General features: G+C 47.7%; 2 protein-coding genes across 6 annotated transcripts in view; both read left to right on the top strand.

The window, feature by feature from the left end:
- Window positions 1–151: 151 nt before the first annotated feature.
- Window positions 152–8,364, top strand: YIPF6 (Yip1 domain family member 6). 2 transcript variants are annotated; one of them, XM_075054097.1, is made up of 7 exons: window positions 152–260; window positions 1,075–1,203; window positions 1,696–1,774; window positions 2,191–2,233; window positions 3,443–3,568; window positions 3,674–3,831; window positions 4,426–8,363. In XM_075054097.1, exons 1-7 carry the CDS (start codon window positions 180–182, stop codon window positions 4,542–4,544), a joined length of 735 nt encoding a protein of 244 aa, XP_074910198.1. In that variant the 5' UTR covers window positions 152–179; the 3' UTR covers window positions 4,545–8,363. The 2 variants fall into 2 exon arrangements, with proteins under 2 accessions (XP_074910198.1, XP_074910199.1); XM_075054098.1 differs by having other exon boundaries at window positions 231–260; window positions 1,075–1,226; window positions 4,426–8,364.
- The window catches only part of STARD8 (StAR related lipid transfer domain containing 8), an 89,713-nt gene continuing 72,033 nt past the window's right edge, over window positions 2,199–19,878 (top strand). The window contains exons 1-4 of one of the 4 annotated variants that reach the window (XM_075054081.1): window positions 9,145–9,762; window positions 11,158–11,354; window positions 11,804–12,022; window positions 13,346–13,890. In XM_075054081.1, coding sequence (XP_074910182.1) covers window positions 13,384–13,890 — 507 coding nt within the window. In that variant the 5' untranslated portion in view covers window positions 9,145–9,762; window positions 11,158–11,354; window positions 11,804–12,022; window positions 13,346–13,383. Of the gene's footprint in view, window positions 2,234–9,144; window positions 9,763–11,157; window positions 11,355–11,803; window positions 12,023–13,296; window positions 13,891–19,878 lie in introns of those variants that run through there. The other 3 variants (XM_075054084.1, XM_075054082.1, XM_075054080.1) reach the window with 3 other exon arrangements.

The following is a 19,878-nucleotide window of genomic DNA, read 5'->3' as shown; positions in this document are numbered from 1 at the left end:
GAGCGGGGCCGGGCCCGCGCTGCCGCGGAGGGGGGTACTGCACTTCAGCGAGGCCTGGCGACCGAGGGCGCCCCCTGCCGGCGGGGCGGAACGGGGAGGGAGGGAGGGAGGCGGCCCGCCCGCGTTGCCACGGACGCCCTGGCGGCGCGCGACGCGAGCGGCGGCCGCCGCGCGCCTTGATGACGCAAGCGCGCCCGCTCCACGTCGCCTGGGCAGCCAAGATGGCGGCGGCGGAGGGGAGCGGCGTCGGTGGGCCGTTGGTGAGTGGGGCGGCGGGAGCGGGCGGGAGTCCACGGTGTCTCCTGAGCGCGGGGGGCCGCGGGCTTCTCGCTCCTCCGTCGGCGAAGCTGGGGCAGGCTGCCGCTCAGGGGCGGGGGGAGCAGGCGGCAGCGGGGGGGCTGGGAGGCCATGGCGGCCGCTGGCTGGCGCGGAGGGCAGGGGCAGGGAGAGGGAGCCGTCGGCCTCCTGCCGCTCCCTCCCTCCCTGCTGCTTGCTGCCTGTCCCGGCTGCCCTGGAGTTGACTGTAGAACTGGTCGGGCTGTTTTCTGTTTGCTCCCGTCTGTGGGAGCTCGAGTGCTTTAGCTTTCCGCTTGGGTGGAGGAAATCAGTTTTGTTGACGTTCGGCGCTCAACAGCCTTGACTTTGAGCTCGGGCTGTAGATCTCCGTACGGTTTCTTACGAGTTGTTTCCCCACGGAGCCCGTGAAGGACAGGGTACTCGGGCGCGTTGGTGCGGTTGGACAGCTATCAAGTGTTACGCTACTTGAAACACACAAACAAGCTTTTCACTTCCTTTAGTTGTTGCTATCTTATCAGAGAACAGAAAGCAGGTTATCGGGAGTTACTGAAGAAAACGGAAATGCTTTGCTTATACTTATCTACTCATCTCTTTAGACTGTGAGCTGTTTAAATCAATCAGGCAATAGCTGGGGTCTGTTGTTGACCGTATTATTAAGTGTTGTATCTTTGAATTCTAAGCAGCTGTTTTCATCCTAAACCCAGCTGAAAAACATCTGAAATGAGTATGAGCTGGCTTGTATTTCTCTTTTTCTCAAGGTTTTAAAAAAACTTCTAGTTTGCAGGTCTCGCAGATGTGTCAATATCTGAAGATATTCCAGTGGAAGGGGAGATTACTGTTCCTGTCGGATCTCGCTCTCCTGATGAAGACTACTCCACACTGGATGAGCCTGTTAGGGACACTATTGTGAGTCTGTGCCCCTGTCTATGGTAAAACATGTGTTTTGCCAATATCTTTGGAAGACTGCTATACAAAAACTGTATTTTTGCTTGACTTGTACTTCATCGGAACTAGCTATGTAAAATGAATTTTTATGGGTCAAAAAATATTTGAATTACAGCCCCAGAGTTTCTCTATGATCTCAAAATCTTTGCAAGGGTAAAGGCCTCAGATGAACCTTGGAAGAAAACTGTCCCAGCTAATAAGATTTTTCATTAATTTTCTTTTCCTTGAGGAGCAAATTGTTGTTCTTAATTGGGTGTTATTAAAGGATAAAACATTGTGGTTGTTAAGGAATGTAGAAAAAGTAGGTGTTGTTTGTTGCAGAAGATGCTACAGAAATTTTTGGGTTGGATCCTACCTTGATTTACCATCGATACTCCTTTACTTCTCTCTTACTGCTTTTAGTTGTGAACTGTAATTTTTATGAAAGGATAAAGTGTTGCTTCTTTATTTCAGATGAGAGATCTGAAGGCTGTTGGGAAGAAATTTGTCCATGTCATGTATCCGAAGAAGAGTAGTGCGCTCCTGAGAGACTGTACGTACAAGAAGATTTTCAAAATCTTGAAAGGATATTTTGCCAACAGACTTTGCCTACATGGGAAAAGGAAGAGTTCAGTGGGACAGGGATTCAGAACTGCCTGTTCCATGTTCTTTCTGTTGTTGTAGAATGCTGAATAGCAAACATGAAAAATTAGAATGTTACCAAAGCTCTTTAAAAGTGGAACATGTGCTGGCATATGTACAGCAGGTAGCTTTAGCACCTGGCAGGCTTTGAATGGATTATATTATAGAATATGGCATGTAAGATGCTAAGTAAGAAAATTATAAGGAAGCATAATATGCAAAATGATACATTGGGAGTTGGAAAAGAGTGCTTTATTACTCTCGGGGAAAATGAAGCAGAGCATCCTTCTATGATATTTATGATTTTATTTTTTCCTTTACCTGCAGGGGATCTGTGGGGCCCTTTGGTGCTTTGCGTCTCGCTTGCACTGTAAGTACTTATAGTGGGTGGATTTGGGATTTTATAGTCTTTTACGGTGGAGAAACGAGAAATTAAAAATTTCTGACTACATGTGTTGAGATCAAGTTCATCTGATCCTTCTCTGGTCTTCTGCAAACTGCCTGTTTAGATTTTCATATAAAATTGTGAGAGACTGAAAGAGTTAATGTCTCAAACATTGTGTTGGGGCAAGTTCTGCTTAACAATGAACTCTGCATAACAAGGAACCCTGCCTAGCAAGGAGCCACAGGTGAAAAGAAGCCCATCAGCACAGGACATCAGCAACAGGATGGGGAGGTGCTTGCCGGAGGGTGTTCTAATATGCTGTTTCTGACACTTCAAGCCCATTAGGACCTTCTGGTTTTACATTTAGGATTTAAGGGTGAACTCTTCCTAGTCCCCTGTCTTAAGAATGGTTTTACTGAAAGGTATCCCGATTCATGTTGCCCTTGAGTCTAATGCGTTTGGCCAACTTTCACCCTAACCTGCAGGCCAAAACCTTTGTCTAAGAGCTGCAGTGTATGTGCTACGTATCCTGGAGGTGGAAAAAGAGAGGCTGTTATAGTAGTTCATAGATGGGAGATGATGGTGGCTTCCCAGAGTTTCTGGTGCTTCACTGGAGCATATGTGTGCAGATCTGCCTGAGGTAGGGTGGAAACGTTGGTCAGATCTATCTGCTAATTGAGGCACACCTGTGTACTTAATGTACAGAAACCATTCAGTAAAATGTTGACAAAGCTTTAGCAGAAGTAGACAATGTAATTCAAATATTCAAACCAATGCATGCTCACTTTTCCAGGCTTTGTGTTGCTTGTGTCCTATAGTTACTACAAACTTTTCTTAAAGCTTTTGTGTTTTATCATGCGCTACACTGCCTGCTTTGAGAGGTTACCAAACTTGTGGTACTTCAATTTGCATCTCTTAGCCTGTTGTCTATGGTTTTGTTCTCCTCAACATGCTTACAACTCCTCAAGACAAATAAACAAATGGACTGAAATCCCCTCAATTGAGCCACAACCATTTTCCTTTCCTCAACAAAATTGAGGATACTACTAAAAATAAGCAAGCAGATGAAAAATGATCAGTCTGCAGCCTAACTGGAGATCAATGTTTCGGGTTCCTATTCCGTCATCTACTCCAAGTCTATGAAAACTCCATCATCGATTGCAAATGACTGCTTTTATCTGTTACCTACAACAGGATGCTTCAGGGTGGATCAGCAGATAGTAAAGACGATGGAGGGCCCCAGTTTGCTGAGGTCTTTGTCATCATCTGGTTTGGTGCAGTTGTCATCACACTAAACTCAAAGCTTCTTGGAGGAACTATGTGAGTGCTGGTTTATTTAGTAGCAGTTAAAATGCTCCCATGCATGGAGTTTCTGCAATGCTTTGGTTTGACTACTTCTTTCCCATTTCTGTCTCTCCTTTCCAGATCCTTTTTTCAGAGCCTGTGCGTTCTGGGTTACTGTGTCCTGCCCCTGACAGTAGCGATGCTGGTGTGCAGGCTGGTACTGCTGGCAGGTTCTGGAACTGTCAGCTTCATTATACGTCTTATTGTAGTAGTAGCTATGTTTGGTTGGTCAACGTTAGGTGAGTACCTTTTTGTGTTATAACGCTGTTGTGCACATTGAGTAGCGTGATGCTTAAGGGGGTAGATCTGCATGCATTCTGTTGAGTAAAGCCAATGGATATTGTAGTTTCAGGTGTTTCTTAGGCTGCTGAAGTATTGTAGAAAAAGTTCTTCCAGTCCTTGTGTTGGCAGAGATTCAGCCTCTGCCTGTGCTCCTGTTGATTTTCGTGGTCATATGCAAATTGCCTGCGGCAGAAGGATGATAATTTAATATTAAAACCCATGTGAGACTACTGGGTATTGTATGCTGTGATCTATGTTATAAATACTATTAGAAAATGCTAATTTCATACAGGTGCCCTTGCATTATTTCTCCTATTCTTAATCTGTAAGTGTGACTCTTGTTACAGCATGTTAATCAGCATTTATCTTTCTATATGATAAAGTTTTAATTGCTGATTATAGACCATTGGTATTGAGCAATGGATTACTCTGTTTTCTCTTTCAGCATAATTGTAATGCAGATCCTAGTTCAAAATTGTTAATATGTGCAGTGGATCTTAGACTTTTAGTTTTATGCTACTCACATTTCAAGTATTTTTCTTTTTCACCAGCATCTACAGCTTTCCTGGCAGACAGTCAGCCTCCAAACCGCAAAGCTCTTGTTGTGTACCCCATCTTCCTCTTCTACTTTGTTATCAGCTGGATGATTCTCACCTTTACACCTCAGTGATCTCCGATCAGAAGAGACTGTGTAATATGGACTGGAGTTTTTTCATGAGCACTGCAGTTCATCATTGGCTTTATCTCTTTCTAATTTATATATAGATAGATATTGTAAAAAGGCAGGTTATGGGATAAAGCCAGAGAACTGCAAAAGTTGGTCGTTTGTGTGTCCCTCTTTTTGAAAGATACAGAGGTCCAGCTGCTGAGGGCTTTTTTATTTAGCCCGGCTCTTTAGTTGCGTTAAATAAAAAATGCCCACTGTGACAGGGATTATTCCACCTAAGGAATAGAGTGGGAGATCCTGGAATTTCAAGACGTTGGGTAGATGAAGATGAAGTTATACGATCGCACGACTTGGTAGAATTCTTGCTTGTGCTTGGATTCTCACTGAAGATGAATATGCCTTATGAAATAATAGAACTTCATTGCTGTTCCGTGTTGGGTAGGGAAGAAATGTGTTCAACTCCTTTTTCATTCACTTACAGAGTGGTGAAATGTATATAAAGTGCATCATAGGACTGTGAGCTCTCACTTTGAAACTAGATTTCAGCAAAAAATAAGTTGGGTCCATTTTGCAGTTAATTGGAGCTGGGCAGACGGGAGCTGCCTTTGCTCATATACGTGTTGTGTATTTGTTTCATCCCTTTGTGTGTCAAGAAAGAGTGTTTCAGCCAAATGCCTTCAACACCATAGTTACACTGACTAATCCATGTATCTTGAGAGGGAGTGTGTTTACACTGGATAGTTACAAATCTTTTCATGTGATGGTAGATTAGACAGTTAAAAGTCCTGGAGACACAGTCAAAACTGGTTTGCAACAGGGACTTAGCTATAATTCTGCATACCGACAATGGGAAATTGTTTGGAGAGCACAAAGTGAAGTGTGTGTATATATATGTTAAAATAACAAAAACAAAACAACAAAACAAAAGCTTGTGTGAAGTAAGTTGAGGTTTTGATACTCAAGATGTTTGGGTGCTAACATGCTGCACCAAGACTTATCCCCAAAAGTTTTAAAACAGGTTGGAGGAAGGAAACTAAATCGTGATGAAGGTGGTGGCTGCTGTGAAGGAGGTTATGAATTCCGGTCTTAACTGCTTGTATGTGACTTTTCATTTGGTTGTTTACATGGACAGCGTTTCAACATAAATGTGTACAAATTTGCATATTGTTTCTTTGTACTTATGAGATGTGAGAAACTTTTCTATAGGTTTTGGGGTTTTGTTTGTTTGGGGTTTTTTTTTGCTTAATACATTTTGTAAAAGGGGGGGAGGCTTTCTTCTCCAATTACCTGTAGGTGCGCTTTTGTACCTTGCCTGGAGAACCATATACAGGTGTAGAAGTGTGTCATTTATATTTCAGCATAGGTATTGAGACCTGGAGAATTGTGTTTTGAAAACTGTACAGAAATTATTTTTGTTGTCCATTATTTTCAGTAAGCAATCCAAGGGGAGAGCTTTGAAACATCTGGGGGTGAAAAAGCTGCTGTTAAAATGTTACTTTTCCTGAAAATTAGCATCATATTTCCTTTTTCTTATAGTAATGCAGATAGACCTGAAATTAATGTACGTGAGTCCTGCTGAGGTGTAAATATGCCTAATTTATATTTATATATAAAAGTGCAGTTTCTGCTATAAACACTGTAAGTATTTGATAGTTGGGATGGAAATTTCTAAATGCAGATTAGAAGTACCGTTTTGCATTTCTGGGATTGTGGAGAAGAGGGAAGGAAAAATCAGTTGCTCTCAGCAGGGACCCAGCTTTGCTGCAGAATGGTTGTTATCCGGGAGTATGCATGAAGCTATTCTTGCTGCCTGCCTTACACCTCTGTCTGGGGCTGTTCTAAGGTGCTGCAAGAGGCACTGTAGTGTTTCATAGATATGGGTATAAAATGGAAATGGAGAATTTTTAAACTTCCATTAAATTATTACTAGTATGGAATGTGATTTTTCTTTTAAGTGCACAGTTTTCCATTTATTTGAAGATTAGTTTAGCTTTATGAAGCTGAAAAGAAATATTCAAGGGAAGTAGATAGTAATGCTATTGATGGCTACAGTGGGATTCTTTGAGCCAAATCTTTCTTTCCTACTGCAGCACAAGAATTTAACCATGCTTTTAGAGAAATCCTTGGAATTCTATCTCTGTAGTTTCTTGTGACTTAGGCTGATATTATATCTGAAAGATAATTGGAGTAATGTTTAATTGATCCAGTATGTTCTTGAAAAGAAGGAAAATTATTTTTAAGAATTATTAAAATCCCAGCTTTTTCCTTGCTTGTTTTTGACTTGGATGTAAGTCTCTTGATGGTTTGTTCTGTATCATTGCTCTTGACTTAAACAAGAGAGAAGAAAATTATTTTCATATTAACTAGATCTACTGTTCAATTGGTCACCAAAGTTTTTAGTCGAGAGGTGGTTTTAATCTGAAAGGATAGGCAGAAATATACTGGTTGTATGGTGAAGGTGTGATTTTTTTTGTTTGTTTGTTTGTTTTTTGACTCATGGCAATCCTTTAGTATGGAAGCCATCATCTTCTAAAGCTGTAAAATCTTTAGCTGGGTTTATATCACTTGCCCTAAGGTTTTAGCTGGCAGGATGCAGGTAGGGAACTAGATTTTCTGAGTTTTCATGCCTCCAGTTGAATAAAGTTACATGTCTTATGTATGGAGGTTTTTTTAATTGTTTCCTCTAGCAGAGTAGAGGTTGTTAATGTCCTCGGCCGGGAATTCTAGTTGCTGTAGCTCATTGCCTGATTTGCCTTGCTTCTCTTGGCTTTCTGTTGTGTGAGATGTGCTTGATGCCAATAAGCTTAAAAGGACACAGTGTATCTTGTCAAAAATAATTTTCCCACTATAATCTTATAATTGGCTTTGGAAGAGCTTCACTAGGAGTGGCTTGGCCCTTCAACTTGAAGATGATAATCTATTGAAAAATATAGTCCTTCTTATGAGTATAATTGCTTGGAAAGGCAGAGAGAGCAAGCGATGAGCACCAGTAGAAATGAGCATCAGATTGATTGATCGAAGATTAACTGTCTTATGTGACTTCAAAAAATTAAGAAGCCAAGACTGGAATTTGTTCCTCAGCCAAACTTTGATGTTCTGTAGAGCCACTGCTTTTATTGAATTGGCTTGCCCCTCAGCAAACAGGTGGTTCCCAAAGCAAACTAGATATAGGCACATTAAAGCATGATTGAAAAATTTCAGGTTTAGGCAAGTGAAATACCTCAAGCTTATTTGATATTTGCAGACTGCCCAGAATTCCTGTTGATGATAGTCCTTTAAAATGATGGTATTACATATGAGCGCTGAGAGTGCCTGTTCATTGAATGGTACTTCATCTTGTTCAGCCAGTTAGAGAATGCATTCCTCCAAAAATGCATGCAGGTAAGTAATCCTTATAACCACAACATATATTTTTAATTTGTTGTGAAAAGGTATGCGGTAACTCAATTGTCATGCTTTCTAAGGGGAAAAAGTCTCTTCCTTCTTGTTTAAAGCTGGCTGAGGGAAGGAGAGCAAGGAGAAAAGCAGATGTCTTGCCTTTAATGAAGTGTTTTAACTTTTGTGTAGAGAAAGTGGATGATATTCTGATGCGTAAACCGGGCTTTCTTTCCTACTAAGATTTTTTAAATACTGTTTATCAGCTGAAGTTGTATGTGTTTGAATCTGAATTTAATTTTGATCTATTTAATACCAATGAAAAGGAAAAGAATTTATTTGTTTTAACTTTATAAATTAAAACACACTGAAAGGCATTTGGGCAATCTTATGTGTGGTTTAAAAGTACTGTGCAGGCTTTACTTCAGGTTAGTGGTAAGGAATGGCCTGTCCCACAGGAGCTCCCCAGGCCTGGCTGCGGGGCTGGGAGGCAGCACCTGCGGCTGGCAGAGCCTCTCTCAAAGCACGGAGGCACTCCAAAGGGATCCTGACAATACTTGGACATAAAAAGGCATTTTCTACAGCCTGGAATGCTTTTAAACATTTGATTTGTGTGTCTGTGCATCAGTGAGTTAATAGATGTTGGTAGAAGCACTAGGCTGAGGTATAAATCCTTTTCCCTCTGCTAGAAGAACATTGCTGCTATTGCAGATACACAACAGTATTTGATGTTCTTATGTCCTAGCCAGTTGTGCTAGTGTTATCTTGGGGCAAGGACCAGAGCAAGCATTTGGTCTGTGTATGCTGGGCCGTTTGTTGTCCTATGCTGGGCGGTGCTGTAGGGGAGCAACACTTCTGTGTTCTGGGGAGGAAAAGAAAGCCCTGAAGTTCTTGTTACAGGTCCATGAGAGAGATGCCTATGGGCCAGTAAGGCACGCTGAGGTTCTGCAAGGACGAGACACCAAAGGGGAGCTGCCTGTTGGTAACAGCAGCAGGACAGAAGGGTGGAAGTCTCCCCAAGTCCCTGCCCAGCACTTCTCCCTGGCCCAACACCGAGCGCTCCGTACCCTAGAGCAGGACACGTCAGGCACGTGTGCCAGAGCCCCTCGAAGCTGGGCCATGACATCAGTTTGCTTGTGCTTAAAACTTGCCTGTGCTCCCGTCTGGTCCCGGATTCTGCTAAGGGGAATGAACAGCTGTGCTGGCTTACCCTTAAACTGGTATTCATGTAGGCAGCCCCTCTCTCTTGTTGCCTGCAGCTTTAGGGGAGGAAGGTCTTGGTAACCCCCTAATTAACACAAGCCTGCCCAAGCAGTGCTTACCGGGACTGAGTGCGCTGTGATGAAAATACGGAGGGACTAAATAAGGCATGGGTAAAGAGGGAGCAGAAACTTGGTAGGAAGGTGGCCTAATGAGGGAGCAGAAACTTGGTAGGAAGGTGGCCTAATAAGTGGATTGCAATTAAAAACCATCACTGACCAGTACTGGAATTTGAGGTAATCACCTGAAGCACATCCATGCCCTTGCAGTGTGCCATGGGGTGACAGCGGGGACTCTCTTGCAGCAGCCTGGCACCTTGGCTGAGGAGCCTTCTCATGAAGGAGGTGGCAGCAGGGACATGGCTAAGGGTGCTGCAGGGCCCTCAGTTGTTGGGCTGGAGAAGGCCAAAATGTCCCGGTGGTCACAAGAGGGCGGCACGACCTTGCAGTCCCTCAGAGCCTGGCTTTTTCTCTCTCTTTCTCCCCTTGGTTTTTTCTGCTCCATCGGAGGAGAGCTGGGATGCAGCAGCCTGTTGTTTCGTGTCCTGTTGAGCAAGGACGAGGTGCTTGCAGGCAGCCTTGGGGAGGTGAGTTCTGAGCTTCCAACCGCGGTCGTCACCAACGGCATGGGAAGAGGCTCGTACCGTTGTGCCTGACCTACTCATGCTATAGGGTCTCTGCATTTTCTGTAATATTTATGCAATTTTGAGCAAGAAGATTACTTTCATTCAACAAGGGGCATTGTTTTAAAAACACCTATTTACTACGACAGTGGGGAAACGATTAAGCATGTCTTTTTTCCTCCCCAAGATGATAATGATCAAGATATGAATTAGAGTAAGTTCACTTAGAGTTGTGCATAGGAAATCATTAAGACTTTCTGGATTATTTCCATCTATTAGTCAATTACTGTGTTTATGCTCTGAAGTGTACCATCCTCTTGCACTTCTGCATGTCATGGAGCAATTGCTCAATGCAATTTCTTTAACCTTTGCCCAAGTTATTGGTGGGTGGGAAGCTGAGCAGATTTTAAGGTTTTGTAGAGTTAGAGTCAGGGCTTACTAGAGGCTTAACATTTTAAAATTGGTCTTACATAAGTGTATAGCAAATTTTAAGACAGTCTTGCTTTTGGAGTGATGCTAATGTAATCCAAGTAGCTTGCCTTGCACATTAGTAAAAGAGATGTTATCAAGGGTCACAAAAGGGTCAAAAAACTTGACCTTTTTGCAGAAGCGGTGTTTTGCAGTCTATTTAGCTTTGCTCTTGGAAGCAAAATTGTTATACCTGAAAGAACTGGTCTGAGACCATCCTGGTTTGTCAGCAGTTTGCACGTTGTCCATTGCTGATGCTTATTGAGCAGATGGGTTGTTGCTTCCTCCTCCTTTTGATAGTCTGCGTGAACTTTCCTGTCATTGGTGCAAGGGGGAGGACACTTAGCAAAAAGGAGAGAGTACTTAAACGCAAGTGCAGACTGACTAGTAATGAGGGACTGAAAAATACTAAGATTTGCCGGTGGCTACAGTGATGTGTTTTCTGTGGGTTTTGGGTTTATTTTCTGGAAAGTTTGTGTATCATTAATGTTTGTCAAAATTAACTTTTTTTGCAAGGTTACTATAGACAAAATTAATTAACTCTTTAATGTAATCTTTAAGAATTGTAAGTAATTTAAAGTCAGAAAATCCCATTTCTTAATCAGACTCTCCTGAGTACACCTCTTCAGTCGATCAGATAATCTGAGCAGGGCTGGAACATCCCACCTCCCGCAACCAGGTGGTAGTGCCCAGGCAGCGCAGGGTAGCAAGTGAAGTCCCTTAGCAGCAGCTCTGGGGTACCTTCTGCACCAAGTTTTACCAACACATTGTTTGTTTCTTTGTTTTGTCGTGGTTTTTTTCCCTTCCAACTAATGTGTCCAAATGTTCTGAAATGCAAATTCACGGTGCAGAAATGAAGGGTGGTGGGTTTTGTTTCGTTTTCTTCCCTAGAGAGACAAGCCCTTGCTCTCAGGCAGGGCCAGCTCACAACCTGGGGAAAGTTGAAAGGCTGCACTCTGAACCCTCCCGGGGAAAGCAGCGGGACCGGGATCCCTGGACTCTCCAGGCTGGCAGGAGCAGGCACAGCTGAAATCCTCTCTGAGACGCTGGTGCTGGGGGGTCTGTTCTTCCCGTGTGCCTGGGGACAGGTTCGTGGCAGTGGAGGGGAGCTGCAGCCCGCTTGCAGGCAGGCAGGAGCGTGGTTTTGTCCGTGGCAGCTTCTGGCGCAGACAGCTCTGAACCGCGGCAGGGATGCTCTCCAGGAGAGTGGGTCTGGCCACTGGTCCTCCTGCACCTTGTGGGGAACCAGTGCTAGAAATGAAACTCTTCTGCTCAGAAGGTGTTCCTGGATGCAACTCAGCAGTTAGCAATTACACTTTATTTGGATAAAGCTTCAATTTAGCATTTTTTTCCTGCAAAACTAATCTTTTAAGATTAATATTCTGTGTGCTGGATTGTATGTTAGAGCAAATGAATGGTGCAGGTAACAGTCAAAGGAAGGACTTTCCCAGTAAAATCAGGGAATAACTCATCCAGTGAACCTGTTGACTGCTGGCACAGTGAACCCGTGATTCCTGACCTTTGGCTTTCTTGACAGGTGACGGATGAAATGGCTGCAGAGACTGGAAGTCAAGTCGGAGACTGCTAAATCTTCACGTCATTCGTGCTCAGCCCAGAGGCAAGGCTGTGAGCCCGGAGCGTGCATGCAGAGGTTTTGCTCTTTGGGGTGCTCGCTTGCCCTGGGAGCGCGGCAGGGTGAGCCTTTCTGCAGGCAGCGAGGGGAGCTGGCCGGGGCACGCTGCACTGAGCAAAGCAGGTATCTCGTCAGAACTAACATAGCTGAAGGTGCGGTGAGGTGGGGAGCTCGTACACATGGGGCTGCTGGTGTTGACAGACATAAGGGTCACTGAGTTGCTCTGCTGTCGCCTTGTCCAGGGGGACAAGACCTGTGCTGCACCTGGGGATGGGTCCCTGCAAGACAGGAGTAAGGAAACCCTTGTTTCCAGGGTTTGCTGGTTTGCTCTAGATTTTATTCTCGATCCTAGTGAGAACAAAAAGCTATGAAAAATGTACTTGCCAATGTGGGAAGGATAGCTTTGTTATTTCCACCTTGGTTATTTTCCTTGAACCTTGCCACCCTCTGCCCGCGTTTCAGAGTTCAAAGCCATTTGTTCTTACAGGAAAGCAAATGGGGATGGTTTTGTTCAGTGTGTTACAGCCTCCCTGTTCCTGGCACCTTGGCACATCTGGCTTCCTAAGCCTTCTGTGTCTGATAAGCTGCTGTTTGTGCTGTATACCAAAGCCAGGGAGCTGAATGTCAATAAGAGCCTTAGGGACAGTGAGGCAGATGTGGATGGGCAGCAGCCAGGTAGACTGCTGCCACCTTGATGCTCCGTTCTTGCTGCGGGTTTGGTGGCACAGGGGTACAAGCTCTCCCAGCGCTGCCACCGTGCCCAGGTGGGAGGAGACGGAGCGATCGCCATCTGTCCCGGCTGAACGCCTGCATGTGTAGAAGGCATGGCCCCAGCTCCTCCTGAGAGGTCTGAGACAGCATCTCCTGCGCTGCACTGGCTTGAAACAAACCTTCAGACAGCACCTGGGTGAAATACGTCTCAAAGAGGCCCTTGCAAACCCCATCTCTTCCCCCAGTGCCGCATTGCTGGCAGTGTGAAGAGCATAACATGAAACACAAGCTCCCTCTAAAATGGTAAAAGTAGCTCTCTATTTTAAGAGAGAAATGAAGAATAGAAAACCAAAGTGGGGACAGGCTGAGCAGTGGTCCCAGTGCAAGTGTGCAGGTAACCTCTTTTCAAGGAGGTATGTTAGTGGGCAACATACAGGGAACTGCTACAGAATGGACAGCTATTGCTAATTGCTGTTGTTCCAATGCGTACAAGGTATTTTAAAGCACCTGTTAACCTGACTGAGAGTTAGAGTAGCTGAGCTTTATGACTTGCTGCAATCTCAGAAAGAAGTGGTGCAGGGTCTGCACACTCCAGTGAGTAAAGCATGGACATACCTGGAGTAAGGACCATTACATCTCTTTCTAATCGAATGGAATGGAAAGGAAAATGAGGAAAGGCAAAATAAATGCCATCTTCTGGGTGGTTCTTGCTAAGATATGTTTTTGCATTGCCAGTTTTCCCTGCATTGGGCGGTGGTTTCTGTCCATGGACAATGGAGGCAAGGAGTGTTGAATGCCGAGCAAAGCCACCTCCATCTCCAGGCCAGTGGGATGAGCTTCTGACCTGGTACTCTTCAGTTGACGAGGAAGGTGTCTATGGCTTCTTCTGTCCGACAAGCAGCGAGCACAGTCCTGAGGATGAGCCTGACTATGCTTCCATAGACAATGACTCCTCGTGCTCTCTGGGTGGATCTTTCCCCAAGAGAACCTGGGGGCACCATCCAAGGTTTATTAGCCTTGCGGAGAATTGTGCAGGGCACAGAGGGGATGCTCCAAGCAAGAGTAAATTTTTCGGCAGTGGTGAAGCATTGGCCTTTGATGAACTTTCTCAGACAAAGCACGGGTACGTGCTTGAGCAGAGTGAAGCACATCCAGTGCAGCAGCTCAAGGTGCTCCAGGCAGACCTGGGGAGAGACCGCAACATCCCAGACTGGGAGGAAGATGAGGATAATGCCTTCTTTCTGTCTCCTGGGGAAATGAAGACATGGCCTGACTGGCTGGTAAGTGTATCTGTCTTTTAGGCATATTCACAACCAGAATCGAGGCATTTCAGAGTGCGGTGACTGTGGGTGCCCCGTTACCTGCACCCTTCAGGCACCTGGCTGGTCCTGAGGTTGGGGTGCTCCTGGCTGATGTCAAATGTCTTCGTCTTCTCTGTACCCTTAACTCCTGCTTCAGACCAGTGAGGTGCAGTTTAAATCCAGTGCATGAAGCTGACTTTGTACCCTTTAACAGTCTCATGCCCTGCAGGGTTTCTACCCAAATAGGAATCAAATTCCCGCTCGCCCTGGAGCAGTGGTTGAGGGGAGCAGGGAGTACCTCAAGGGACTGAGGGCAAAACAGGTCCCTGGGGGCCTGCAGGAAAGGCTGTTGGGACAAGCAGCTCTGGCCTGGGGAATCTGTGCTGGCTGGTTTCCTCCGCATTTGGGTCTGGTTGATCGTGGGCTTTGCTCAAGGCTTCTGCTGTGGCTGTGGACCAGCAGGCTCCTGGGTGGGCTCCCTCACCTGTTGTATTTGTGCTCCTTTTGCATCACTTCTGTCTCTTGGGGTCTTAGTAAGATCTCTGTCCCCCCTTTTAAGTCCCTCTGTTTACAAGAAACTCATACAAACATAATTACCCTCGAGGCCTCTGGCTCCCTGTTAAATTTGGCTGCAAAAGGCTGATGGGCTCTGGAGCCCTTAGAGCAGGGCAGCCACGCCTGCACACAGAACCACCGGCCGAGCCTTGTCCCTGTGGCTGTTCCCCAAGCACAAAGCAAGCAGCAGGCATCGGGGCTCCAGGCAGCTCCAGCCCGACTGCTCCTGGTCCTGCTGCACGCCAGGCTGGGCCTTCTGGTATGCTTTCCCATGCAAAACAACTCTGTTTTCTTTCTCTTGTAACTGAAGCTACATGAAGCCACTGGAGTGGCTGCTGATGTTAGGACTGCTCTGCCGTTGCCCAGGCAGCGGCTGGAGTGCTGTGCAGTTTTCCTGCCCAGCCTCAGCCCTGTTTCACCTTTGCTCCTGCGCAGGTTCATGGTCAGGCAGGAGCACGTCTTCCTCTGATGTGGTTCTGGTAAGAGGGGTCTGCTCCTGCGCTGAGTTGAGTGGTTATAGCCATGGCCTGGCAGTTAGGATAGCTGCTGTAGCTGCTGCATGCCCTGCCTCGCCCCTCCCTTGCGTATGGACAGGAGTTAATTTTCCCTGGTTTTCCAAAGGAGACTGCGTGTCTGCTGCTCTGCCCTGTGTTGGGTCTGCTGTATCAGGCACCAGGATCAGTGTGGCACTCAATTGTTTTCACAGGTATGGTGGCCTTTGTATAAGCCACCCTTAGACTGACCAAACCATCTCCAGAAAAGCAATTCCCAAAACCAGGCTGAGCTTCTTTAGCACCTGGCACTTTTTCCTGCCGTTGAATTAAGTATATGTGTGTGTAGGTATACATACATGCCCTGCTTCATTCTTTGCTTCAGCGAGACAGGTGCTGCAAAGGGTAATGAGATTTAAAATTAACAGATCCCTACCTAGAGCTGCTTTTCCACCTGCTGACGGGTGCCAGGCTGTGGCCACTTGCACAGTCCTGTGGGTCCCTACAAGCTACTTAAGCCCACACAGGCTGAAGCTTAACATGAACCCACAGCTGTTGCCTTCCTGATGGCATCTCCTGGCTCAAAGCTTGTACCTTGTGCTCGAAGCGTCTGGGTTGTGCTCAGGAAGATACTTGGGGTGTCACCAGTGCTCTGGCTGGATCGTGCTTGTTCCTGGGAGCTCTGGTGCATCCAGATCGCATGGAACTGCCCACCCTCTCCCTGCAAACCCCAAACGCCTGGATCAAGCTAAGAAGCCAAGAGCATTTGTCCTGTTGGGGCTGGTTGTCATTCCCTGCTGTGTGCTGGCACCACGCAGCGGTTGATGGCTGCGTTTGGGGTGGAAGGCGGGCTGGGCGCAGGATGGGCAGCCGGTGTCCCAGGCTGGAGTGTCCTCCTGCCTGCTCACGCCAAGGGCAGCCGGCTCGCTGGAGGGATCTGGGGGGACAGCGGGCTGCCGTTGGCGTGGCTGCGAAGGGCTGATGGGGATCCGGGATGCTCTTGGTCTGGTCCACCTGCAACATGTCCAGCCCCGTGCAGGCAGGTGGCTCTTTCTTTGAAGCTCCCTCTGGCTCTGAGGAGGGAGTGGGGAACGAGACGGCTGGGTCTGGCTAAATGAGTGTTTTCTTGTTACCCCGAGGCAGATGTTGAACTACCTTCTTACAGGAGCCAGCAGGGCTCTGTGAGTGAGGGCTCCCCACTGGGAGCCGGACCGTCGCCTTCTGACAAAGTCTGTCTGGAGGAGCAGTCCGTACTCCCTCCCTGGCAGGACAGGGATGCTTGCTTGGCTTTTTTCCCATGCGGCCCAAGAGATGGGAAATCCCTCCCTTGGACCATGCCCCGTGTTTGACTTCCCAGCAGGTGCTGCCTCTGCCCGGAGGTGGCTCTGCCCGCTGCACTTTGCTCAGCATGAAGGAAGGAGAGGAGCTGCTGCTGGGCTCCTCTGTGCTTCTCCTGCCATTGCAGATGCTGCCCGATGCAAGGCAGGAGTCTGTGGTGAGCTCATCGCTTTCTACAAGAAAAAGGCAGGGTGTAAATTTCAGAGCTCAGCAAGAACTGCTGGATTTCACTTGGATTTGTGTTTTCTGGTTCTTTTCAAGTCTTATTCTGGCATTTTGTGTTGCTGTCTCAGAATCATAAACAGATGGTGCAATTATTTATGCCATGCACTTATTTAAAACCTGCCTCTCCCCATAATTCAGTCCTTTAGCAAAACAAATGTGGCTGAGAGCTGGGATGGGGTTGCTGCCGCTTTCTTTCTCAGGGCTTCTGAATTCTTCACAGCAGCAGCGACAGAATCCCGAGACAGCGCAGCCCTGCACTTGGCATGGGGACAGCCTGGTCTGGCACCCAGCCCACAGCCAGGATGTGTCCTGGGGAAACGGGCGCTGGGACAGGGACTGGGGCAAGTGCAGAGATGGGGCAGAGGCTGCTGGCTTCTCAGGCTCAACAGCCTCAAGGTGTCTCTGTAATTTGGAAAGGAAAGGTGCTTTTGTTCTGACTTTGTGCTTTAAGGGACTTGTAACCTGACTGTGAAAGTTTGGGCTTGGATGTTTCCAAGTGGGTGGGTTTGAACCCAAGATACAAGTCCATGTTGCTGTGGCCCCTGGAGCCCTCTCCCTGGCCAGCAGAAAGGCAGGCGGCCGTGCAGGCTGTGGGGCTCAGTGCTTTCTGCCCGGAGCAGCAGAGCCAGTTCAGGCTCCGAGCACTCGGGACAGAGATCCTGCTTGTTTAGCCTTTGCTTCCTTCACTTTTCCTCTTCTACCTCTTGATCAGCTTTGGAGTGGGGAACCAGGGCATGTCGCTCCAGCTCAGCCCTTTGGCGCGGGGCCGAGGGCAGGACGCTCTCGCTGGGACGAGCCTGGCAGCCCCTGTGGCCGCAGGGGGCCGGGGGAAGAAAAGAATTTGCTGTCAAATAATCATGCTTTTGTGTGTGTGAGGGTTTGTGTAAAGGGTTTTCTGAAGCTGCCTCTGAGTTTTCCTGGCGTCCCCAAAGAAGGTTAGCAGCAATGCGCGTGGCTTCCATCCAGCCCTGGAAATACCCCTGGGGCTGCGGTGCCCGTGGGCATGGGACAGGCACTGGCTGTCCCCGAGCAAGAAGCGTTTCTCCTTATTTATGCAGTCAATGGCCTAAAGAAAGGGCATCATTGTGGCAGCGATTTTTACTGAAACGGTGCCAAGAGAGGCTGTGCCTGATGCTGGTTTGTTTTAAATGTCTTCTGTGATGCTGCTGTATGGGAAGAGCACCGTGCCTTCAGCGTGCTGCCGCCTGCTCTGCACTTGCTGGACCCAGCTGCTTCTGCCCTGGGCACCCTCTCAGCTTTGGTGTGTTCTGCTGTCGGGGTGCCTGCAAGATCGGCCCAGCTCTGGCCAGGTTTGACTGCAGACGCAGCAGCAGACCTGGGCTCTTGAGGACAATGTGGGAGCATCTCCTGGCTGCCGAGTTTTGCACCGTGGTCCTCTGCACCTTAGCAAGGAGACTTGCTTGGCCAGGCAGTGGGTTGAGCACAGTCCTTGGCTCATGGTGGCAGTCCTCCAGAGCCCCCAGAGTGCTGGAGCGTGACAGCAGAGCCCAGTAAGCCAAACAGGGCACCTTTGGGTCCTGTCACCTTTGTACTCCCACCTGCTCTGGGGATGCACGCCCTCCTACTTGGAGCCATCAGGGGATTTGACTTCAGGCTCCCGCGAGCAGAGCTGCTTTGTCCTCGCACTGCTCTGTGTGCGAGAAGCTGTGCTGGACAGGGTTTGCCTATGAATTTGGGTGTGGAAGACTGAGTACGTGAATGGTCCAAGCCTGCGCAAGTGAGAAGAGGCTGTATGTGAATTTGTCATGTGGGGTTAAACTTGCAAAGACCTGCCCTTGCTTGCAGGGAGCAGAGCACTGCACCTGACAGATTCCTCTGTCTTGTTAATTAATCCCAAACCTCGTCCAGAATTAGGGCTGTGATCTTCCCCAGACAACAGCTGTCGCTGGAACTATGTGCAAAAATATACAAGTAGGTCAAATGTAGTTTATTAAGTGGCGTTTAATTGTGCAAGCCTGAAAGACAGATGTCTCTCTGTTGCCTGTGATTATTTTTTTTAGCTGCTGAGGGTGTTGGCTGTCGGAGGCAGGTAGCCGGGCACCGGCAGGAGCGTGTCCCTCACACCCAGCCAGCTCTGGCTCTGTGTGCGTCTGCTGGTGCCCCTCGTGTGATGCCAGCCCTCCCTGTGCCGCTCTCGGACAGCCCTGCCACAGGGCAGGGTTTGGCTTTGGCAGGAGCTTTTTCTGCCCTGTAGCTGCTGCTCCGGTGCAGGCAGGAGAGGCTGGCTGTGAAGGGGAAGGGGTCCCAGGCAGCCCCTTGCCAAACCGGCTGCGTTTCTGGGCCTGAGCTCGTGCGGAGAGCATGGGTGCTCGGGACTGTCCCCCTCCATCCAGCCCCCAGGACGGAGTCAGGCTGTGCCCCAAGGCTCGGGCTGTCCTCTGGCTGTTAATAACACAGCCCTTTGCTTTCCTATACATTTGCCACAGGAGCCTCCCTGCTCGTGCTAATAATAAGAGATGCTCACAATTCCTTGTGCTGGTCTGGCGCCTGCCTTTGGGGGCAGAGGATTAATGTCCCAGCCAGGCTCTAGCAGCTCAGTAATATTCCCATGGGAAGGGAAAGCTGCCTGTGAGCATTCTGCTTATGCCACTTGTTTACACATAAAAATGCAGCCTGTATTATATTTTGTTTTCTCTCCAAGGTGCCTATATGAAAACTACGGCATAGCAGTGTGTTTCTGCTGGGGTTCTGTCTAGCATGGGAATCTTTGTAGACTCTTCCCAGACACTCTTAGGTACTTGAATCTAAATAGAGTTAAAATTGGTTAGGTATACAGGTCTCTTTCCTTCTGTATCACTCAGATCTATTTGTAATTTGTGTAACTTGTCTATAGTATCTCAAAAACATTACCATATCAGTCGTGCTCTTTTAAATGCATGTAAATAGCGTGCTTCCCCCACGCTGAGCACAAGCCCAGGGCACTGCCAGATCCTGAACTTAAACCAATCGGCCTCAAATACTGACAGAGCGAGGGGTGTGTGGTGAGGAATGACCTGAGCTCGTGTGCCAAGCCCGTGGATTTGGAAACGATAGTGTAAAAGCTTGAGACCAAGTGTCCCCAATGGGTAGTAGCTACCGCGGGTGGATGAAGAAGGAGGAGCGGGAGGAAGGATGGAGCCAGGCGTCCAGATCCTCCACGATGCCCCAGCTCAGTGTGTTCCTGGTGGTCGTCCACCATGGCTGTGGCCCCTGGTTATTTCTGCTTCACCCGCCGGGGTCTGGGAGGTTGGTTTTCGCTGGTGGTGTCACTGCCCTCACCTGCAGCCTGGGGAGCGCAGAGGTGGGGGGTCCTGGTGAGCCCTGGGTGGCATGCGGCTGCTGGCCTCGGGGAGGGAGG

This window comes from Buteo buteo, chromosome 22 (genome assembly GCF_964188355.1).
Source record: "Buteo buteo chromosome 22, bButBut1.hap1.1, whole genome shotgun sequence".
Taxonomy (NCBI): domain Eukaryota; kingdom Metazoa; phylum Chordata; class Aves; order Accipitriformes; family Accipitridae; genus Buteo; species Buteo buteo.
This window is presented reverse-complemented; position numbering and strand designations above follow the sequence as displayed.

Bases quoted from the DNA above. Each gene is read 5' to 3' on its own strand.
- YIPF6 (XM_075054097.1), top strand. From the start codon at position 180: ATGACGCAAGCGCGCCCGCTCCACGTCGCCTGGGCAGCCAAGATGGCG. The intron at 1,204-1,695 runs GTGAGTCTGTGC...TCTTTATTTCAG, and splicing joins AGCCTGTTAGGGACACTATT to ATGAGAGATCTGAAGGCTGT. The intron at 3,832-4,425 runs GTGAGTACCTTT...CTTTTTCACCAG, and splicing joins GTTTGGTTGGTCAACGTTAG to CATCTACAGCTTTCCTGGCA.